General features: G+C 37.3%; 1 protein-coding gene across 1 annotated transcript in view; it reads right to left on the reverse strand.

Annotated features, from left to right (window-relative positions):
• The window catches only part of fstl4 (follistatin like 4), a 200,462-nt gene that overhangs the window by 161,644 nt on the left and 15,832 nt on the right, over positions 1-22,986 (reverse strand). Inside the window, exons 2-3 of the mRNA XM_023342536.1 lie at positions 19,742-19,890; positions 14,174-14,207 (exon numbers count right to left, since the gene is read on the reverse strand). Of these exons, the coding sequence (XP_023198304.1) occupies positions 14,174-14,207; positions 19,742-19,885 (178 nt within the window). The 5' untranslated portion in view covers positions 19,886-19,890. The remainder of the gene's footprint in view (positions 1-14,173; positions 14,208-19,741; positions 19,891-22,986) is intronic.

Here is a 22,986-nt window from a genome sequence, read left to right on the forward strand (position 1 = left end):
ATTGTACTAAAATCCATTTGAAGAATGCGTGACAGTCCATAGAGGAATGGATATAATTCATAAGGTTCTACGTTATTATTCCTGGGGAAAATAACGAGAAGCCACAACAGAGGAAGCATAATGTTTTATAGCAGCTCCATTCCATACTAATGCTCACAGGTTTCTGCTTGCATGAATACCAACGAAGAAGAAGCATAGATCTGAACAAAGGCACAGCCTCTAATCCTTGATAAGAATGGCTTCTTGTTTTTTTATTTTCCAGAACGAAGCATCCGTCTCTTAAATGCAAATAATGGAAAACACTCCATTATGTGGGACAGCTCAACTCCACTGAAGATTTCCTATAGAAAACATTTCAAATGTACAGAAATAAAGCAACAATGTGTAAGATTCAGGTGTGATACAACTTGATCAATAATCTAATTGCATTTGTTATTAAAGGGAAATATTGTTATATTGTTAATCCAAATTAACATTTTGTAAAGACAGTCTGTTATTTCTTTAGATCAATCACTTCTGAAGGAAGACAATTAATTACTTACAACAAACAAAAGGTTACAACAATAAGAAAATAAAGAAAGTACCAGAGGTCGAGTACTTAAAAACTATAGCACCACTTCAACATATTTTTACTGAAGTAAAAGTAAAAAGTGTCCAAGAAATGACTCGGGAGTAAAAATGTGTTTGGGGGGTGTGCTGTGGTGGCGCAGCGGGTCAGCACGCCCCCCGTATGGAGGCCTTAGTCCTCGACGAGGACGTCGCGGGTTCGACTCCTGGTCCCCCCTCTTTCCTGTCTGCCCAATGTCAGAAAAAATACGAGACACTAGCGCCGCAAAAACTCTTCGGAGAAAAAAAAAAAAGAAATGTGTTTGGTAAAAAGTCTATTCAGGTACTGAGTAATTAATCAAATATTTAAAAATGACATTAAAATTGTAAAGTTAAGTGGAAATGTTGGTATTTTAAAAACCAAAAGGACAATAATTCATGTAAGCAACAAAAAAATAGCAAAATAATTTTTTTCTTTCAATAAAAAACTTTAACAGAAACTGCAGGTGTGTGTCTGTCTGGTGACTTTTTACTTATTACAACATGTTTGTTTTTCATTCAGAATCCAGAAATTTTACTCAAGAGTACAAATACTTCATAATAAAATTACTCAAGTAAAAAGAATAGAGCAGTGAAAATACTTCTAAAAGTATTTTTTTTTTTACAAAAAGTTACTCAAGTAAATGTAATCAGTTACTACAGTTACAACTGGCATCGTAAATTTAATCATGCAAACGTGACTGTGCAGGAGCCGGTCACTGATTGGCTCCCAGAAAACGACGGAGACGTCCAATTGGTGGCCTGCTGGAGGTGACGGATATAAAAGCTGCCGACTTCCTGCTATCCATCCTCAGCTCATCTCAACCGGCCACACCGTTCGTTAAAAACGCCGTTCGTTAAAAACGCCGTTCGTTAAAAACAGCTTGTAAAAATTCTTGGAGTTTGTAGGCGTGAGCTGCCGTTTATGTTTCTTTAGTTTTCTCATGTTTTTCTTAATTATTGAGGTAAGTTTTTGTCATTTGGTTTATTTACTTTCAAATAGATAAGTTCTGGTTAATATTCGGATAGTTTCCTTTTTGTTTATTGTTTTCGGCACTATAGCTCACTCTGAAGCTGTATACTCCACTGGTTATAACAAATAATAATATTGTAATAAATAAAATGTTTATCTTTGTGTGTGTCGGCTGCTTGAGATCTGAGGAGGATGGATCCTTCATGTCATGATCATGTCATGATCTGGCCACCCCTAGACGGCTCACACTACCCACCTCTGGAAAGACGATACTCACTCATCGAGTTGCAGTATTACTACGCTGCCTTGCAAGGAAATTTAATGGTGCCTGCTTTTTCTAGCATTACTGTTTAAATTTCATGTGTGCTGCTCTGTGCAAGTGCAAAAATCAAATGTAACAATCCCTGTGGCCTCTGCCGACCTCCAGGAAAGGAATCGTTGCATAATTCAGTTGACTTTGTTAAATCGAACTGCGACTCCGACAGAGAAACAGATGTTGCCTGGCGCTCTGACCTCTCACCATTAACAGCTGGTACAGAGTTATACTGGTTAGGGGGGCGACCTTTACCTCCAGGCCTTAGGGACAAACTGCTTAGTCGTTTCCTCAAACCAATAATCACATCAATTTGTCAGGTTGGTGAATATTACACTGCAAAAACATGAAGTCTTACCAAGAAACTAGACCAAAATTACTTGGTAAGATTTTGTGCTTTTGCAGTGCAAGTAACATCCAGTGAAACTAGGGATTTCATTTTACAGTGAAAAATCATAAAAAACAAATTAGTTTAAGGAAAAATCAGAGTTGTGCTGAATAATCTGAGGCGTCTTGTTTCACCGAACAGAGAAGTTTGTTATGATGGGTCCCACGCAGGATGACAGCTGAGTTATCACTTCGCTCTCAGAGACACGGCTCCTTCCAACACTTCAAAATAACCACGCTATCTGATTTCACACCATTCCTGCTGCTGAGTAGCAATTTCACCAAAAAGCTCTCCTTTCTGTTGTTTCTTTAACCAATGACACCCTAATTCATTGGCTGCCCTGGTTGCAGGGACCCGGAGCGTCGGCGCTGATGCACTCAGGGTGAAGAGCCTCTCCACCGGGCCCAGCTGTCATCAACACACCTGGAAGTCTGCTCCGCTATAACACTTTCTATTTGCACAAATTGCTCCATTTGTGTTTAAACATGACAGCCAATTCCCAAAAACGACTGGAGGCCATGTCTCGTCTCCAGGGAAACAGAGACGTGAGGGATAAATGAGATAGTCTCTTCATTGCTTTGTCGTTAAGAGAAATTTTTATTTTATGCTCTAAAAACTGCATGAAAAAAATCTGAAACCACTGCTTCAGTTTAAATGTTTTTCAACTGGGAGCATCAAATTATGAGCACAGTTTCATTAACAGCAAGTGCTGGACTACAGTCAGAGTAAATCACATTTACTTGAGTAGACTTTTTACCAAATACTTTTTACTCAAGTAACTTTTTTCTTTTACTTGAATAAAAATACGTTAAAGTACTGCTACTCTTACTTGAGCACAATCTGAGTACTCTGCCCTCCTCCGGCTAGATGAGCTTGATTTAAATCAATAACTGTTTAAAGTTGAGGAAAACGTACTTGTTCAATTGGCAGATTATTTATAGAATGGAAACAATGTCATGTTATAAGCAGTGTTGTATAAAGTACTGAAATCTCAGAGTCAAGTAAAAGTATAAGTACCTCTCCAAAATATGACTTTGGTAAAAGTCCAAGTCACTGACTGAAATGTTACTTGAGTTAAAGTCTTAAAGTATCTGAAACTTCTTGTACTTAAGTATGGAAATTACGGTAAAAATGGATGTACTCAAGTAATGTAATGAAAAGTACAAGTAAAAAGTAAAACAAAGCAAATGTAGTTTGAATGACATTTTTTATATTTTGGTAAACTTGTCAAATACACTTAAAATAATGTACCCAACCAAGTGCAGGCAAAATTAAACCTGCTAATAGATATACCTGCAGGCATCATTTAGTTAAGAAAATTAGGTGCTTTACCTACAGCACAAGGTTAACTTAACCTGCTTTACAACTGAACCAGCTTCTTAGTAAACCCTCCAGGACAGAAAATACAAAGTTTTTGTAAGCCTTAAGTTTTCCCTTCAAGTAAGGTCAGTGCTGAAAATGAGAAAAATAAATAGTACAGAAAATGCGGCCAACATGAAGAAAAAGAGCTGTTACGATTACTCTACTTCACAAATCAGTGAATCAGTCAATGCTACAGTCAGTAGGTGGTGCACACAACTGGTCATTATGCAAAAGAAAAAAAGAATTGGGAGGGAAATGCAGCTTATTGGCATCTGTAAACCTGGTTTTGAACTTGCATGCCTTTCCTATATTCGTTAAATTTAGTCTAAATTGCTATCGCTATGGTTTCTGTCCCCCTTGAACAGAGGAGTCTAGGTAGCCTTATACAGTCAACATTAAGCCTAAGCTAAATACACCACGTATGGAACTGAAACAATGCCAAACAAAGTTCATTTATGGTCAACGTTTCACAATACAGTAGTGTCTAGTGACCAAGCTATAGTTACTGAAACAGGAGGATTATAACCATTTCATAAGACGTTACCTCGATGTGTTTCTTCAAGTTGGACGGGGAGTTTTTGTAAGATAGAATTTCCACATCTTCGGGCAGGAATAACATAAACTGCATGCGGTACGACGAATCTTTAACACCCACAAAAGAGTGTATTGTGTTTAAATAAGGCCATGGGCTCTCATCACCAGCTGGTGGTTCAACTGGAGCCACCAGCAGTCGTTGTGGTCTCCGTCTCCTCCTCCATGTGGCTGCTGCTGATTGAGAGACTTGCTTTGTGTTTAATGGGAGAAGCGAAACAGGTGTATCCTATTGGTGGTGATGAACAAGCCCAGGCAAGCAGGCTACCGACTTTGTTGCAGTCAATCAGTAGGTGGGGTCAAAACACTTTGTTTCTCTCTCTCGCTTTTTTGTAACGAGTAACTAAACCACACATTGAAAATGTATCGGAGTAAAAGTACGCAATTAAGTTCGGAAATATAGTGAAGTAAAAGTGAAAGTTATTAAAAATGTTCATACTCGAGGAAAGTATGAAGTACTCCAAAATATACTTAAGTAAAGTAGTGAAGTATTTTGACTTCGTTACTATACAACACTGGTTATAAGTGAATTTATCTGCCAATGGAACGAGGACTGGGTTGCTAATGGCTGGGCTCGGCTGAGGTTGCTAGGCAACGGGCTGGGCTCGGCTGAGGTTGCTAGGCAACAGGCTGGCTCGGCTGAGGTTGCTAGGTAACGACGCAATTCTTTGGCTCTGAAACAATCGGCCAGTGCAACAAGAAGTTTTTCATCAATATTAAGGAGTTATTTACTTTAAAAAAAGCTTTTAGATGTTGCTGAAAAGTCACTTGTAAATTTGTTTTTCTTGTTTCAAGTTAAACTAGACAAAAAAGGCTTTGCAAGCTTATGTGTTTTTGCAGTGCATTAAGCAGAGAATCTACTCCATATATCTGGTACCAACAGAGTTAAAAAGAGGAACAATAATGAAGCAACTTGTGGGCATAATGTTTTATGACTGAGCAGCAAAACTAAACTGGAAGATTACATTGTTCAATTGTGAGTAGAAGAAAAACAGGTGAGAATCGGATGAAGGAATCGCTTCAGAGACGTTTGATACGTTTCACAAAGCAATTCAGGTCCGACAGAGGAGAGAGTTACAGGAGCGCGTGAGGCAACTGTGATTAAATTTGCAACAGAACATGAACAAGAAGATAGCAGCTTGTGGTGTTTAAATCCAGCCTACATGCTCCTGTTAGCACACAGCCTGTTTAGGCGTGGGGGGCGGATTCAATCAAAACTGGAATTTCACCACCAAAACAAGACGTTTAAAAGGTAGATTTACTTTTCAGGAGAGCGCTTAAACTTTTAAAATGAAAGGGAAGAAAACAACAGAAAACATGATTCAAGATGATCAACCGCTTGAGGTGGTGATGTGTTGAAACAACCTGCAGTCACGACAGGAAATATAATAAACAGCAAGAGAGTAAAACCGTCTCGTCTCACAAACCGAGTCTGAGGCCAAAGGTCAACAATGTGAACAACTGGACACTGCAGACAGACTGGAGTTCACTAAACGCTGCACAGTGGGAGCATGAACAGAATAACGTTTCAGCACATCATGCAATCAAAAACAGAGGACCAGTAAACCTATCTGATCAGTTTTATTTATGCATTCAAATTTATCCATTTTATGACATAAAGTAGACAGTGCTCACTCAAATGTGTCTAAATTTTCATTGTCAGGAAGCCAAAAAGCAATGAGGGAAATATAGTCATATTCAATAAATTAGAATGTGTTACAATGAGGCTCATGCGTCGGATTAAAGAGGTTTGGAAAAAACAACTCTGTAGAAATGGATAACATTTTTGCTAAATAATCAAGTTTTTCTCCCAAATGATTAGACAAATCATTGCAGAAATACAACTTCCAACCACTTTCATTAGCAATAAATACTTAGATTACAAATAAACTGTAGAAAGTTACTGAAAAGATTTAATCAGATGAGAAGTACAGTAGCTCTATAGTTTCCTAAACTCTTAAAATCATCATCATCCAGCTACTTCCTGTCGTCTTCTTCGGAGTTTCCGCCAGTAGTAACATCCGGCTGCTGATCATGTGACTCACGTGATGTAAAAAAAGTGCTTCAGTAGCAGTTTTGTGAAATAAATCAAAAGAGAAAATAATAAATCATGCAAATAGAAATTTAGGTTTTTTATTAATGAGATTAATTGATTTGTTGTTAACTTTAAAACTGCCCTGCTCAGTCGCTCCCTGATGCTCAAACATTTAAACCAGGAGAGTCCAAACATTTTGTTGGAAAATTAATAGAGAACCAAGAAAATAAATAAATCAAAATCAAGCAAATAATCCTCCAATTCAATTTTGTTTTAAGTTATTTTAACCGTAGATACAAAACATAAAATGGATTTCGCAGTTTTAAAAGAGCTTTCATCAAAGTTTTCACATTATTTTGGACTCGATTGAATTTATTTCCAGTTATAAGAGCAGAATTTGGGTCACTTTCTTCCAAAATATTTGCTAAATTTAGCCAAGTTTAATAAATTAAATAAAAGCTGGTTTGTGTACAGCAGAGTCGGCCTTCACTAAAAATACGTGGATAGACGAGATTCTAATTATTATTTACTTAACATTTTCCATTAAAACAAACTGGTATCATTCTTGAACTGCAGCTGTGGGCCACAACAAACAGCCCACGGTTTAAAACCACCAAACCTTGGTGATGCAATATGACAAATATGTGACATCTTCTACATTTATGTCAATAAATATGTGCGACTGCAGCTAAATTACTTTGACGTTTCTCATAGATGGCAACGATTGGAGAATCTGCAAACGTTAGATTCTCCAAACTGCATATTTAATTCCCAACACACCCTGGAAGGCAGAATCCTGGCAAGCACACACACGTCTGCTGCCAAACCTGGACAAAGGTAATTGCTTGTCATATTTAAGGAAATTACGTGGGAAACACAAGCGCCTCATTAAAACGCTCTTTAGATTCCATACCAGTCGGTTTGATTCATGTTGGTGTCGCTCCATCCTGACAGGCTCTGCCGCTGCGATCACCATGTGGATTTCTCACACTCACCACTTTATTGTTGCATCATTTATTTCACCCAGGATCCTACAGTCACTTCAGGGCGCTACGTCTGGATGAACGTCTTCATTTAAATACAAAAAAATAATCAATTTGTTACCAATAGGACGTCAAGAACTGTTTGAGAGAATGAATACAAAATACTGAATAACTACAAAATAACTACAAAGGTTACAAAGGTGAACTTTTGTGCTATACTGCTTTTTATTCTTTTTAAATTTGTAACTAGCTATGCTTTTTTTAGATAAAAAAAACTATAATTATCTTTATTATTCTCTTTTTTTGTTTATATGTCTGTATTGAATAGAAATATATTATATTTATGCTGATTGTATCTTTGATAACTAGCCTTTATCGCTAACTTTTGGATATCGTGATGTGAATTGTCTCTTTTGAGATAATAAATAAACACAAACATTTGCCATAAATCCTGTGAAGGAGACACATTAGAGCAAAGTTAATACAGCTGAATGCCACATTTTTCAGATTTGCACTTGCAAAAACATGCATTTATTTTTTCTCTTTACAATAAACAACCAAACCTATTTAATAGAAAACATGTTCACCTTTGCACTGTGTTTTTTTAGTATCTTCAAACTGAAAATGACTGAATCGTTTCACTAATGTGAAAAATAAAGTCGATTTTAAATCCCAGCCTGCATAGACTCAGGATTTCAGCCTAGTTGCACACCGATTGGACGTGTTAGTATTTTCTACAAGACACCAAACAAGTCAATATTTCTTGAAGAGCAGCATTAAATCCTCCATCAGAGCTCCAGAAAGTGGAAGAATCGATTGAAAAGCCATTCAATATAAAAGGTTTTCATTCAGCGCGTCGTCTTTCTGTATGCAGATATAAATTCAGACTATAGATGCAGATGTTTGGACCTGCAGACAGACAGAGGGAGCCGAGCGCACAGGCATATAATCTGAAGTGAAAAGCAATCATTTTTGTTCTCAGGTCATAAAGCCGTCTGTGGTTGATGTGTAAAGCAGGAAAAATTGAAGGTAAGAAGAAAAGCTTTGCAGTGACGCTAAAGATCACACAGCAGCTGCTGCGTCACTGAGGATTTGACCTCTGGATGAAAAGGTGACAAGTAAAGGAGAGTGGAAGATAATTGGAATAATTAGAGGTGATTAGAATAATTTAAAACAATTCTAAGCAGCATATCTGCTTAAGAACAGATTTTCTAACAGAAAATAGAAAATCACAAATTAAAAAGTTCCTTTGTGCTTCACATAAAAACATATAACTCAACTGAAGGATAACTATTCCCTAATTGCAGAAAACTGTGAATATGTGGGAAATAATAGAACATTTGTGTGTAAATTATCCTTTTTTATTGGTCTTAGATAATATTCTTACTTTATGAGAAAGAGGGTTGGGAATTTTCATCATTTGTAAGACATGCTGAAACTCAAAAGATAACAAAAAAATCTCATCACCGCATTCATTGAAAGAAAAAGTCAACTGGACAATAAATCAATATTTTCCATGATGGGCTTTAGCTAAGCCAGGTTGGTGGAATCAAACTCACAATGGCAATCAGTTTATCAGTTTATTTTTAACTGATTTAAAAATAAGAAACGGAGTGAAAACTTTGAAGAATTTGAATTAATGCGTTCAAACAACATTTCATTTCCCTTTGGGATTCATAAAGTATTTCTGAATTAAAAACAGGAAAGGCAAGTTTGGCAGCATTACGTTCAATTCAAAATTCAGACATTTTAGACATGCTAAATGAAGTGTTAGTCAACAGGCTGGTGATAACCCACTGCTGTCGCCAGCATGCTAATCGCTCTATAAGCTCTCATGCTAACATTAGCCTTACAGCTAAAACAAGAATTTTAGCTCATTTTTGATTTATTAGCAATATCTATCATACTGAATGAACTAAGTCAACATACTGCATGTAGTAAGTATGATTCTCTGAGTACATGTTAGCTAAGCTTAGCATAGGTGCTAATTTTCAGCACCAGGATGCTCTGTTCAAACAGACAGGACCCGTTTAAAATTCTTCCGAAATTTTAAAATATTTAAAACACAAAATTGATTGATATGAAACGCTTCCTCCACAAGAAAATGAGTTAAAAATTGAACTATTTGTGAATAAACTGAACCTTGTTCTCATGTTGGTGCGTTTTTCTATGAATCATTTCCTGGTCGTTATACGAATGTGTCCATCTTTCCAGTTCCGCTGAATCTCTGTGAGCGTCCAGGTTTGGCTGCTGCTGCTGCTGCTGCTTGCAGCGTCAGATTAAGTGTTATGGAGCGAGCCGCTGTCCGTCCCTCCAACCCCCTGGAGCAGCTCCTCCTTCAGCCCGTCATCAGGGTCGGCAGGCAAACTCAAAATGGAGCCACAACTGTCACTACAGAGAAATCACCTTTTTGTCTTTGACTTTCACACTTTTGCTAATAATTATGATAACATAAAACATGTTCAGCCTGTGAACTGAATCAAATCTCAAACCTGACCAGATTTATGTTCATGAGTATTTATGCTCACAGCTTTTGTTTTATCGAAGTGGATTTTATTTCAGTAATTTGATAATGTCCTCCATGACTCAGTGAACCTTTTGCCTGATCATTTTTATTGCTTCACAGTTAAATCATTTTTCAAACATTCCTGACATGAGCGAGGTAGTGGCGTACGTCTTATGGGAGTGAAAAGTTCTGCTTGTGCAAACTAATCATCTAGTGCTCACACAAAATGTCATCATTTTTACATTTTCTGAATCAAATATAGATTCTTCCAAAGAAAAGCTTAAATCATTTGATTCCTTACAGTAAATTAAAACCTACACACAGCTGATAACCTTTTAAAACTATGTAAACATATTTTATACTACAAACATTGAAATCACAATAGCCTCCACCTGCAGAGGGCGCCATTTTGATTCTTTATCAGAGGCGTTGAAAATTAAAATTACCGAGAACCATGAACAAGTTAGACTTTTTTTAAACAATAAAAAGGCATAACAGTCATTTACTCAATGAATAATAACTTTATTTCTGTTACTTGTTTACTTTTGTTCCTAATAGTAAAATAAAACTAAAACAATATTTTTCTAAAATTTGCCGCTGATGGTTTGTTTGAAGACTTCTGTCCATGTTTTTCATTTTGGTTGTTTGTTGAAACTTTTCTATTTTTTAAAAAGTTTAACAACTGCAGTGATTTTTTTATTATTTCAGACATCTTTACTGCTTCACAGTTAAATCATGTTTCAGTCGAGGTAGTGAAGGACAGTTGATGGAAGTGGCAACAAACTTATTAACATTCAGCAACATGCTTCAGTCAGAGGCCTCTTCTGTTTTGTTGCAACACTGACTGCTACACAAGATCTTATCACCATCTGCAATGACTCTTTGAAGATACTTTGATTTGAAATATTATTTATCCCAAAGGGAAATTGAAAGTATTTTTGCCTGAATTGACGTTGCTTCATTCATTGACTCCTTTCTACATGAACATAAATTATATATAAACCGAAGACGAGTGAAGAAATCTGAACCATAAGAACAGCTGTTAGCATCTGGCCACCACTCATCCATCAACACCAGCAGCTGAATTCATTGCATCACTAAAAACTTCCCCCACTTTGTGACAGGCCATTAATAATAGCTCACACTAAATATTAACGTCTTTTGTTCTACATGCCCTAGATTTACTTAAACATTTGTGTAAGTGTTTGCTGCGGCTCAGCAGGGGACTAAAAAAAGAAAAACAATGTCAAGATCTCCTGACACCTAATAAAAAACGTGCAATGAAATATTTTCTATAAGAGTTTAATAATTTGAATTTTCCTGTCACTACTCTCTTCATGTTTTAGAAGCAGTTTTACAACAGAGGTGGGAAAATGTCAACAGCATGTCATGAATGAAATCATGATTTATACATCAAAACATTGATTATTAATCTTCACTAATTGGACCAAAATCCAGCTCACTTTCCTCGTTTCTTTGTCACAATCTGGTCCGGTTTTTATTTCTTCTTTGCTCTTAGATTCTCCATCTCCACAGAGACGCTGACAATGGCTGAATAAATAAGGAGTCGACTTCAGATCCGTCTCATCCCCTCCACTCCTCTCCATGCTGCCTCCGTCTCCTCTCAGCTTCCTGCCCAGTCGTTTGCTGCTTATTACAGAGTCTCTCTGTCAACCTTGTCCCATCTAATTCTCACCCAATTACAATCTAAATGAACCACAGGCCTGCTTAACTTGCTTTGCCTCTTGCCATTGTTTAATTTGTGACGGTAACAAACTCCGATTAGGCCTCTGCAAAGGTTCATAAATTAAGCACTCAAGACCAAATTAATCTCCATTCCCTGGAAAGATAAATGAGGAATATTCAATTTTTCCACATGGATCCCACTGACAAGAATGAGGAGTAAATAATGTAAAAATGACAAGAAGTGACCTTTAAACCATGAGCTAACTTTTATGCACAATCTCTGTAACAAAGAAAGTTTGGATTAGAAATGAGTCGAGTTGATTAATGTCACCGTCTGAGTGGGAGCTAAAAACACAAATATGCCGTTAAAAACACAAAGGATGGACAGAAAATTTAAAAACACAGAAAGTCATTTCTACAATATGGTAACTGAAATGTTCCTATTTCTGTGATCATGTTGTCTGTCCAGTTTCTGCATCAATTTGTACCTTCAATTGTAAAGAAATGTGGTTTTATTTTTAACTACTTTGGTTGATAAGTGCTAATTATGGGTCGTATTTAAAAAATAAAAAATAAAAATAAGAGTTGAGAATGTTATGAGTATTTCTCTTCAGATAAATAAAACTGGTGGGAAAGGGACTCATTCTTATTCTTATTTTTTGTTTTCCTTCATTTAGTTATTTTTTAACAAAAATCTAGAGATCTTTTTTTGATAGAATTAAAATAATAACCTATATAAATACTAATCATTATATTTGAGAACTGTTTTGCGAGAGATGTCTGCAGGAAACTGTGGGAAGTGGCCTGCTGAGGAGTGAAAAGGAGGAACGAAACATTCCGGCGTTGATTGTCCAGAGGAACTGCAAACCTTTAGTCTTATCTTATGAAATATGCTTTTGAATATTGTATGAAAGAGTTGTTTTCTTGTGCACACTGAATGTAACTGAAGAGTTCCAGTTCCTAACCCTTACCCAGATTGAATAGCGTACACTAGGATGATTGACAGCACTAATCCCCGTCTCCTGGCTCTGATTGGTTGTTTCTGGGCAATCAGAGCAAGTGCTTCATTTTTGCAACAGAACTGGGAGGAAGAGGAAGAGTGCAACTTGTTTCTGACTCATATTAAACTGACAGTTTTAACAAATATGGAAAAATATATATGCAGCTCTGGAAACAAAAATAAGAGACCACTTAAAATGATCAGTGTCTCTGATTTTACTTATTATAGGTATGTTTAAGTAAAATGAACATTGTTCTTTTATTCCATGATCGACTGACAACATGTCTCCGAAATTCCAAACATAATTTAGCATTTACAGAAAAGGAGGAAAAAAGATGCAGTGCTTTCAGACCTCAAATAATGCAAAGAAAACAATTTCATATTCACTTAGAAGCAACAATACTAATGTTTTAACTCAGGAAGAGTTCAGAAACCAATATTTGTTGGAATAACCAGGAGGTTTTCAACGGGATTCATTTTAAGTGATTTATATGAGTAACTTCCTCTGCAGTCACTTTACAAGGTTTCCATACATAAATATATTCAAAATAATGCAATCATATAGATCAAAGGGAACTTAAAACTGGAGATTGGTCAACATTCAGTAGGACGACGAACCAAATTATGTGATAAAAAAACAGCACAGAAATGATCAAAATATAAAAAATAAATAAATAAACTTCCTCCCTACAGGAAGACCAAAATCCTGAAGATAACTGCTGTGCTGACTTGCAGTGCATAAACCTCTCCGTCTGTTCTGAACGATCCAACCTTGTAAAATGCTCTAAGATTAAGTGCCGACCTCTTGGCAAATGGAGGTCGTTCAATACCAGTCACTGTGCAGGCAGCGATTCTGTTAAAAACGTTTCAGTGTTGGGATTTTTCCCGCTTCATCAACATTAAAGAAATGAAAGCTTAAATTTTCTGGTCATTTCTGAGAATAATACTAAAAGTCTGATGGAAACTGGACTGAATTTTAGGCTTTTTTGTCACTTTTTAAACCATCAGCACCAATAAATGTGGCTGACGCCGACGTAGAGCTAACTGGCTACTCAGCGTAACGACTGAGATCATGACAGGCACAAATCACTAAAGCTGAATGCCAGGAAAAAACTCAGAAACATCGTTTTCCACGTCTGACAGGGACAAACAAACATCTGACAGCTAAATAATTATTTACATGTCAGAGAGGGTGTCACTAAAAATAGACGCAAAAACACAAAATGTTTGGTCTAGTCTCCAGTGGAAATATATTAGTACACTTAAAATAAGACAAAAATAATTCACAAGTAACTTCTCAGCAACATATAGAAGCTGATGAGGTTCTAACTATTCTGAAAGATGGGTTATATATAATCTATATATATATATATATATAAAATGGCCCCCGGGGCCAAACTCTGGACACCCTGAACTAAGATATCTGCACTAGAAACTAGAGCAAATGTACTTGTGTTTTACTTGTGTTTTGCAGTGGGTTTGTGCAGATTTCACACATTGGTTTGTGGAGCAAAGTTACACCAGAAACCATTTCCAATAAATAAATCTCATGGTGCTGGAGCAACAGGCGGGATTTCTCATGTTTTTCAGAGATATTTTATTATCAAAAGCCCATTTTATCAGAGCCATTTAGAGCAGAATTACTTGTTTCCCAGTAATCAGAGGACAGAAGCACAGCAGAAGAAAAACCATATTGTGACGGCATATTCTGAAAAATGCTGTTTTGGTTTGAACACTGTAAGCGTACTCACATTGATCGATGCTCCCGTCTGCTTTCTCCTTCTCCTGCAAACAGAGAACACACACAGGATTGGTTATTACACGAGCTCAGAGGAGCGAGGGCAACACAGCAGCCGCCTCTCTGCCACTATTCACATGTCATCCGTTACTCTGCCTTCTCCTCTTCTCTGAAACAAACAGTCAATGGCGCAAAGCAAGGGCAAACAGAGAAGGAGTAAAAAACGCTGGTGGGTGACAGAAAAAACTCAATCATTAATTGGAAACACAAGGCGTCAACATATTGTTCAGGAATCTTTATTTGGATGTCAAACCGGATGAGCGGCGCGTCATTCAGCGGTTTGAAACAGACATCGTGTCCAGCTGGTGCATGTCTGTCATTCATGACATTTAAAGATTTAAAGAATGTTTTGGATGATGGAAGTTTTTTCTGCCCTGGCATTTCTGTTTAGCTGTGACCATTGGTAACGTTTCAGCAGATTACCTGAGTAAAATCTAGGAATTTTACTCAGGTAAGAGTAGAAATAGTTCATAATAAAATTACATTGTAAAAATACTCCTAAAGGTAAATGTAACTATTTCCCACCCAAGTCTGTATGTAGAATATATGTGTAATATTTTAGCATATGAGATGCTTTGATGCTTATTAGTGACCAATCAGTTGAGCTTTTTTTTAGGATTTGAAGAAGCGTGTCATCTGGAGACGCGCTTCATTAGCATATGCAGGAGAAACAACCATCGACATGATATTTGAAAATAGAGCAGCGCAGTCTTTCAGAGCAACGCCACTCCAGAACAATCCGATATCCGGCAGCATTTGAAGTGCAGTGACATTTTGCGTTCTTGTCCCTCAGCATGGATGCCAGCGGTAATGAGCCTCACTGATAAAAGCAGCGTGTGTGTGTGTGTGTGGGCGTGTGTGTGTGTGTGTGTCTGTCTGACGTCCAACCCCAGGAGACCCGGACTCCCACGGGGAACGCAGCGGTTGTCAAACCTTCTGCATCTCCATTCCTCTTTCCTCGCCGCTGATGCCATCTGTCTATCTTAATTGCAGACATTCTTCCTCATGATGCCCAGATAAAACTGAGCGGTTTGATCAATTGATTAAAGATTTAAATCAAGCACAGGGGTGACAGCACGGCTCTGAGCTCCTTTCTAAAAATACAGTTTGCTCTGACAAACAAAAGCTGTTTTTGTCACTTTATTTTACACATTTAGACTTTAGGTGTTCACATGTAATTAGCAGTAACCTGATTTTCTTGCTGCTGCTTTCTGTGCTTGGATGAGTTTATAGTTCCCATCTGATTTAATCTGAGCAAATAGGACAAATCAGCAGGGTTTAAGGGAAAAAGGAGCCAGTTCTTTCTCCTGGAAATAGAGGTTGGCAGGTGTATTTTTAAATACAACTTTTGTTTTTCCATCAACTAGATAAGTGTTGCAGTCCTGACAGATGCGGTGTGAATAATTGGGAGTAGAGAGGATTCAGATCTTTTAACCTTTGTTGCCTCAGGCTGGCGTCTTGACTTCAGGCAATATCGCAGACAGGAATTAGAGGAATACGTTAAATGAGGGCAACATCTTTACCATAATGTAGGGCAGGGGTGTCCAAAGTGAGGCGCGGGGGGCATTTGTAGGCCTTAGACTGATTTTGTGCGGCCCCAAACTGCAATTCAAAAATGATACAAATTTGGCCCGTATGCAGATGTAGACTTTTAATTTGTAATCAGGCTAAAAAAATGTTACCAACATACTTTAGTTTTCACAAAAGGTAAAAATGTTTTTCCAGAGACACTGCTGCACCCAAATCAGCTTTTATTCTGTATTAAGTTTGGCTAAATATAGCAGGTGTTCCCTGTTATTACTTAAAATAAATGTATTCAATGGAGTCCAAAAGAAACTAGATGCTTTTCTCTTAAAACATCAAACATTTAAAATCTGCTGCTGCGTTTTAGGGCCACAGTAGAAAAAAACAGGACATTTCAAACAACAATAATCTGAAATTTTGAATTCTCAATTTTTTCCAGAAAAAAAATTATAGATTACCGTATTTTCTATAAGGCGCACCGCATTATAAGGCGCACCTTCAATAAATGGCCCATTTTAAAACCTATTTCATATATAAGGCTCACTGCATTATAAGGCGCATAGAATAGCCGCTACAGTAGAGGCTGGGGTTACGTTATGCATCCGTTAGATGGAGCTGCGCTAAAGGGAATGTCAACAAAACGGTCAGATAGGTCAGTCAAACTTTATTAATAGATTACAAACCAGCGTTCTGACAACTCTGTTCATTCCCAAAATGAATGAACAGCTGTTGCTTCCTCCACTTCCGCTATAACCATTGATTGGTTCATGTTAAATTCTCTGGCTGCTGCTCTGTTCCCGTGTTCTACTGCGTCACTGATCGCCTTGAGCTTAAACTGCGTCGTAAGCGTGTCTCTTAATAGGAGCCATTTTGGGGTCTTTACACAAAACCCAGCCTGCACCGCGCACTTCTTCTTCTACGGGGAAAATGAAGTCGGCGGCTGCTTACTGTAGTTATGAGACCAGTTGTGGCTCAATATTGGTCCATATATAAGGCGCACCGGATTATAAGGCGCACTGTCGGCTTTTGAGAAAATTGAAGGTTTTTAGGTGCGCCTTATAGTGCGGAAAATACGCTAATAGAAATTTTATAGAAAATTTTTCTAGAAAATTTCTGAGTTTCTGGTGGAAATTTTCTCCTGTTTTGGCCCTAATAGAGCGCCATAAAAAAATACCTTCTCAGGTTTTATATCTACTATAAATATCAGGCCTCTTTTTTTTTTTTTTTTTTTTAATACCCCGCAAGGGGTCTTTATGTGGCTCTAGTGTCCCTTTTTCAAAGTAGGCTGACAGGAAAGGGGGAAGGAGAGGGGGGAGACATGCGGTAAACGTCGTCGGGTCCGGGAGTCGAACCCGCGACGGCCGCGTCGAGGCTATGTTTGCCTGAATGTGGGTCGCGCTAACCCCTCCGCCACCACGGCACGCCCAATATCAGGCCTCTTTATGTGATTGATTTTAGGTTTTGTGCAGAAACTAATCACTAAAAGTGGCATTTAAAAGGTCAAAATGCATCTATGAATATCTGCTATGGATAGACGTTATATGTGGTGACGACTGGAATTGAAAATGGCGTTCATAAAAATATTGAATTGCACGTTTATCAATATGGTAATCAGGAAATGGACACACATCCCATCATATCCTAGTTTATGCAGATTTTTTAAACCAGGCACCAAAGTGATGAAATCAGATTTACTGTAACTTAATTTACAACATCTGGCAGTTTTAATATAAAAGTGTTGCGTTTATTCGACTCATATTCTGCTTCACACTGAGGAGAGTTTAGTTTACAAACCCAATAGAACGGTTGGAGCTTCTAGATAAAAATACCAGAAACAAATCTCTGCGCATCCCTTTAAATCCCCCATGCAGCAATAATCTGGCATCGCTACGGAGACTGACATTTTGTGCAAAAGCAATTTGAAAAACAATTCAGATTGTAAATATTGTTCTAAATCCACAGCAATGCAGGCAGGTTTCATTAAAGATTCATGTTTCAACATGTATATAAATATGTTCCTCTCCTGTTTTATGTTTATCAGTTATGGAGGAGTTTCAATGCATTAACACTTTATAATCTGAGATCAAGACACAACAATAACCCCAGAAAAACAGTAAGAACAAAAGAGGAATCATTGTTTTCACAGGATTAATGAACTACTACCAATAATAATTACAATATATCTAATCTTCCTTCCTTTTTATAAAAACTTGGAAGTATCCTGCAGCTTTTACTGGTTTTTCCTGTGATCTTAAAAAAAAACAGCAAAGAAACATTTTTTATTGACAGTTTATTTAAATCCTAAATAAAGTGGATTTTATTTTGAGCACATGCAGAGGTTGAGGTTCAGACAAAACAGCAGCAAATAAACTGACAGGACAAAATATCAGATCTATGATCAATACATCTATAATAGACCCTGTAGTCTCATGTGAGAACAAGAAAACAAACAAATTGGCTTAAAATGACCAATAATTTAAACTACGGTGTTATGGTGACTGTAGAGTTACATCCAATAAAAAGGAGAGAAATTTAATTATTAGCTCATGTAGGAAGTTTGATTATTTTATTTTAATACATCCAAATACCTGAGGAGAGTCTGAGAAAAATAAAACAATCACATCTGTGGATGAGGCTGCAGAGACTCCAGGCATGTTTGATTAAAATACCAAACCCATATTTTACCTGTTTCTTTCCTCTCAAATGACTCATTTCCACCCAGATCTTTACTTTATTAACCAACATTTAAGCTGCAGAAAATGCTATCACTATTATTTGTCTCTTGTTGTTAAATCAGCTTCATGAACTTTAATTTCTGAGTTAAAACCAAAACTATTTTATTGTCGACTTAAATTGCATTTTCAAGGTGGAATTAAACCACTTTCAAATGTTTTACAGTGTGTAGCAGGTCAATAATGCAGCTTTAATAAACTCTCCTTTACATAGTAAGGAGGATGAAACTCTCATAAGCTGCGAACAAAATGAATCACTATGAACTGTGGATAGTTTGTATAAAATCTTTACCATTTTGTAAAAATCCCTTCATGCAAAAAATAACTTCCTATTTGTTCCAAGCAAGAATTTAAGGTCAAATCTGGGCAGATTCACATGAATGCATTCAGGTTTGAATAAGTTGTGAGGTTTTTTCCTGAACCGTTGAAAGGTTGGAGTCGGTTGGGGCTGCAGAAAACCAAATGAGTAAAACTGAAGGCTTTCTTATGCAGATAGCTCTGCCCCAATTAACTGGGAACACTTAGCATTTAGCTTTCCTCTGCACTTAAAGCATTTTCATAACACTTTGAAGAAGTGGAGGATGGCATATATTTGACTAAAAGATTATAATATTTTTGTGGAGTGGTGTTTATTTAAGAGGAGAGTGGTTATGGGATTTGCAGAAACCATAAAGAAACACTAAATGTGCTCATTGGATTAAAGGCTTATGAGTAAGAGGGTTATGTGTAAAACAAACAGGGACAAACTGCATAAACAGAAATGAAAAGAATGGAAATTGGCCCCTGCCTGTGATGGCAGATCCTCATGTTTTCGTTTTTGAAATGTTTTCACATTTTGATTACAGCCAGAAACTGGAAAGGTTTGGTTTTTATTCTGCAGCGTTTCCTTCCCCACAGTCCTTCTGATCCAATATTCATTCAAACTGAAGAAAAACTTTAACGGTAGTTATCTTGCATATTTCTTAGACTTTTATTTACTTTTTTCTCGTGTGCTTGACGTGTGTTGTTCTTAAATATATGGTCATTTTACCAGCTTGTCATAAAGCATAGGGGCCATGGTTTGTTAAATTTTAACAAATTTAAAAATTTTAGCTACATTTTAAAATTTTTTACACTTTTGCTACATTTTAACATCAGCAACTATGTAAAATGAAATGATTGACCAATCAGAGAGATGGAGTGGCCAATCCAGGAACTTTGCTTGTAATGTCCACACCCAATGAAACTTTATTTCTTTTATTCTGAAAAGCCGTGAGGATGCTTACCATGGAGTGTGACTCCTGGTGGGAGGTGTGGGACTTGGCGGCTGCATCCGTGCCGCCTCGTCGGCTGCTCCTGTGACCTTCAGCTGTCCAGCATCCCAACGTTCCCAGCAGAACCACCACAACCCAAACACCCAGGATGCCCATTTTATCTGGAGAAGAACACGAGAAAAAGCCCAAAACAACAATAAATACATCGACCAACTGTGCTGCACATAAAAAGATCCAACATTTCCATAAACCCGCTGCATGTTGTTGTTGATATCCAGAAATTTTGCACATGCGCAGAACGCTGGAGGTCAAAAAGACGATTCCTTTCCTTTCTATCCTGCGGCGCTGAAGAGTAAAACCGTTAAAATGAAACCTGGAGGGGAAGCTATTAATGTAGTGCATTACACCATTGAAGAACAACACAAAATCACTTTTTTCTCGCTCTACACACAGACTCGTTGCCATAGCAACTGACAACAACGCCACTTCATGCATCAGGATTAAACACCAAAAATCACTGAAACATTTCCCACTCAAAGAGCAGTTTCATGTTTTTAGGCTTGATGTTTATTTTGCGATTATTGATAAGCAATTTGAGTGGTAGATTAGCTACCGCTGCTAGTAGCTAAGCTAACACAGCAGTGGTAGATTAGCTACCGCTGCTAGTAGCTAAGCTAACAGCAGTGGTAGATTAGCTACTGTTGCTAGTAGCTAAGCTAACACAGCGGTTGTAGCTAATTTAAACACCTGCTCTACTGATGATCTGTCAGAGTTGGTGTGGTGTGTGCCTTTATTTATTCCACAGCACATCTACTTGTTACGGTTGTCATAGACAAGCTAGCATAACTGAGCTACTTCCCTCTCCGTTGCTATTTTCTTTCTTAATTAAAACTTTTTCCTGACCTTGTTATCTAGTTGTTGCAGTGTTGATTATTAGTAACAAAGCATTGCATCTATTTTTCTTTTATATATCAGGCGTACATTTCAGATTTATCGCGTTATGTTGATAACTTGCTGGAAGCGGGATCTTGTGACGCTGCAACAGATCCATAAGTAGCACCTTGATATTCATCTGTTTTTGACCACAATGTGTTCTCTTTAAGTAGATTAAGTAGATTTAAACATTGTTTGAAAATTGTGTCCAACTGATTTTTATTTGTAACTTTGACAGTGTTCCATCACATTTTAGCTCCGAGTTTAATCCGTTTTGAAAGGAAACACTTTTTGATGACTTTATTTGGTTGGCAGTGAATCAGTTTGCCTCTCAGAGGAGATTAAAAAAAGATCAGAGGAAATTCAGATCACTGGCTTTGTGATTTTAACAGCAGTCTAACGGACATGAGCATGACAGCATGAAGCTAGCAGTTACTACCGCTCGTTTCTTGAACAAATGTAGTCATACTGTGCCTTATAACTGTTTTACATTCTAACATTTTCTTCTGATTTACAAATACAGACTATGCACAAATGTATCCAGGTAAAATATGAAGATTCACTGAAACCATAGAGTACAACCAGAGGCCTGTTTGCACAGACTGCATAATGAAGCCGTGCACACATCAAAGGCCAAACTGATGAAGGATAATTATCTGTATTACAAAAGAACATAGAAAATCTTTTGATGTCAACAAAGAAGCAATACTTTGATGAGTCAAAAAATTAAAAAATAAAAGAGAAGTGCTGGCCTGGGAGCTTAAAATATAAACTCAATTTTCACACCTTCTCATTGACACATCCAGCTTTAAAAACGGGATTTCACCTGAAACAGAAACGCTGCATTGCATTTATGTTGCATTATTGAGTTTCCCATATCATAACATCAAAAATCATAACATTTAATATCAGAGAACTCATCGTCAACATCATTAATTGCAAACAAAAAAAATCATTATAATTGACAAAAATAAAGGCTGTAAAATAAATTACTGCATATTAATATACAACTACTAAAATATGAAGCTAGAAGCTAAACTTATTCAGCTTTTCAGTGGCGGTTGGAAAGAAGCTTCTATTAACCTTTAAAAAACTGATACTTTCGAGAAGAGTTTGTCTAAATTATTACAGAAATAAATCTATTTCTTGGTGACCTTTTTCATTATATTGCCATCTAGACACTAAAGGAACAAAACCCCAAAGTGACATTGCACTAGAAGTATCTGCTGGTATAGTATTATCAAAACTCATGACTCCAGTTCTGAAAGTTTTTGGATTTTGGAAAAAGGTTATGCTTTCTGTGTGCAGGAACACTTGAGGGATAAATAATGAAGACAATGGAGACTGCAGAGTTTGGGGAAAAACGGCTGGAAGCAACAGAAAAGTTTGGGAAACGGCAGTAAATCGAGAAGCTTCTGCCATTTCCTCCTACTTTAAGCTGCCAAAACACTGTAAATAACTATCAACTCCTGTATATTTACATTTCTACTCTTCAATCTGTGGTCTTTTTCAAGGCCACCTTAAGATGAATCTTTTGTCTTTCTGCTTTGGTTCTGTTAGCTGATCTACTTTACTTTGGGTTTAACTGTACAGACTCAACAGATTGTTGTTGACTTTCCAACAAATATGCTTTCATCCAAACATTGTTTTCCATTATTGACCATTTGCAACTGCGTCACTTGATCACAGGCGCCATAATGGAGGGGAAATGACATGGATGGGAGTACTGGACAGAGCGACTGAACATGTTTTCCCAAGTTGTTTTTTCGTGGTTTCTTCTTGTTCAAGTTGAGTTAATTTGTGAACGTAACTCACCTGTTGGGCTCATAAACGGCGGGATTCCCAAACGTTTTAAACAGCTAGTTCAGAAACCGACCCGAACCTCCTGAGTGTTGGTCAAATTACCGACTTTCCTGAATTCACACCACATGATTTATGTCACTGTGTCATAAACAGCGTTTCCCCTGAAACCAGAACAAATTAAAAACGTACAAAAGACGAGATGCTAACCAGCTTCTTCCAAACATGCTAGGCTACATGACGGCGCAGCACTGTCTCCATGGTTACCAATGATTAGACGCTAACGTTTAGACGCGATATTTGGCATATTTCTAACCATATTTACTTATAAACTATATCAACGTTAGTCTTCTTACCTTGTAAAAAGCTTTCGCTGCTAATCCATGATTGCACCGAGATTCAGCTGCTATCCATCTTTCCTCTTTAAAAGTTATACAACAAAATAACAAGCTTGGTTTCTTTCCCGGTGTATTTATTCAGCGGACCGCGCAGCCCCCTGTCACCATTTTAAAGTGAAATCAACT

This window comes from Xiphophorus maculatus, chromosome 11 (assembly GCF_002775205.1).
Source record: "Xiphophorus maculatus strain JP 163 A chromosome 11, X_maculatus-5.0-male, whole genome shotgun sequence".
NCBI lineage: Eukaryota > Metazoa > Chordata > Actinopteri > Cyprinodontiformes > Poeciliidae > Xiphophorus > Xiphophorus maculatus.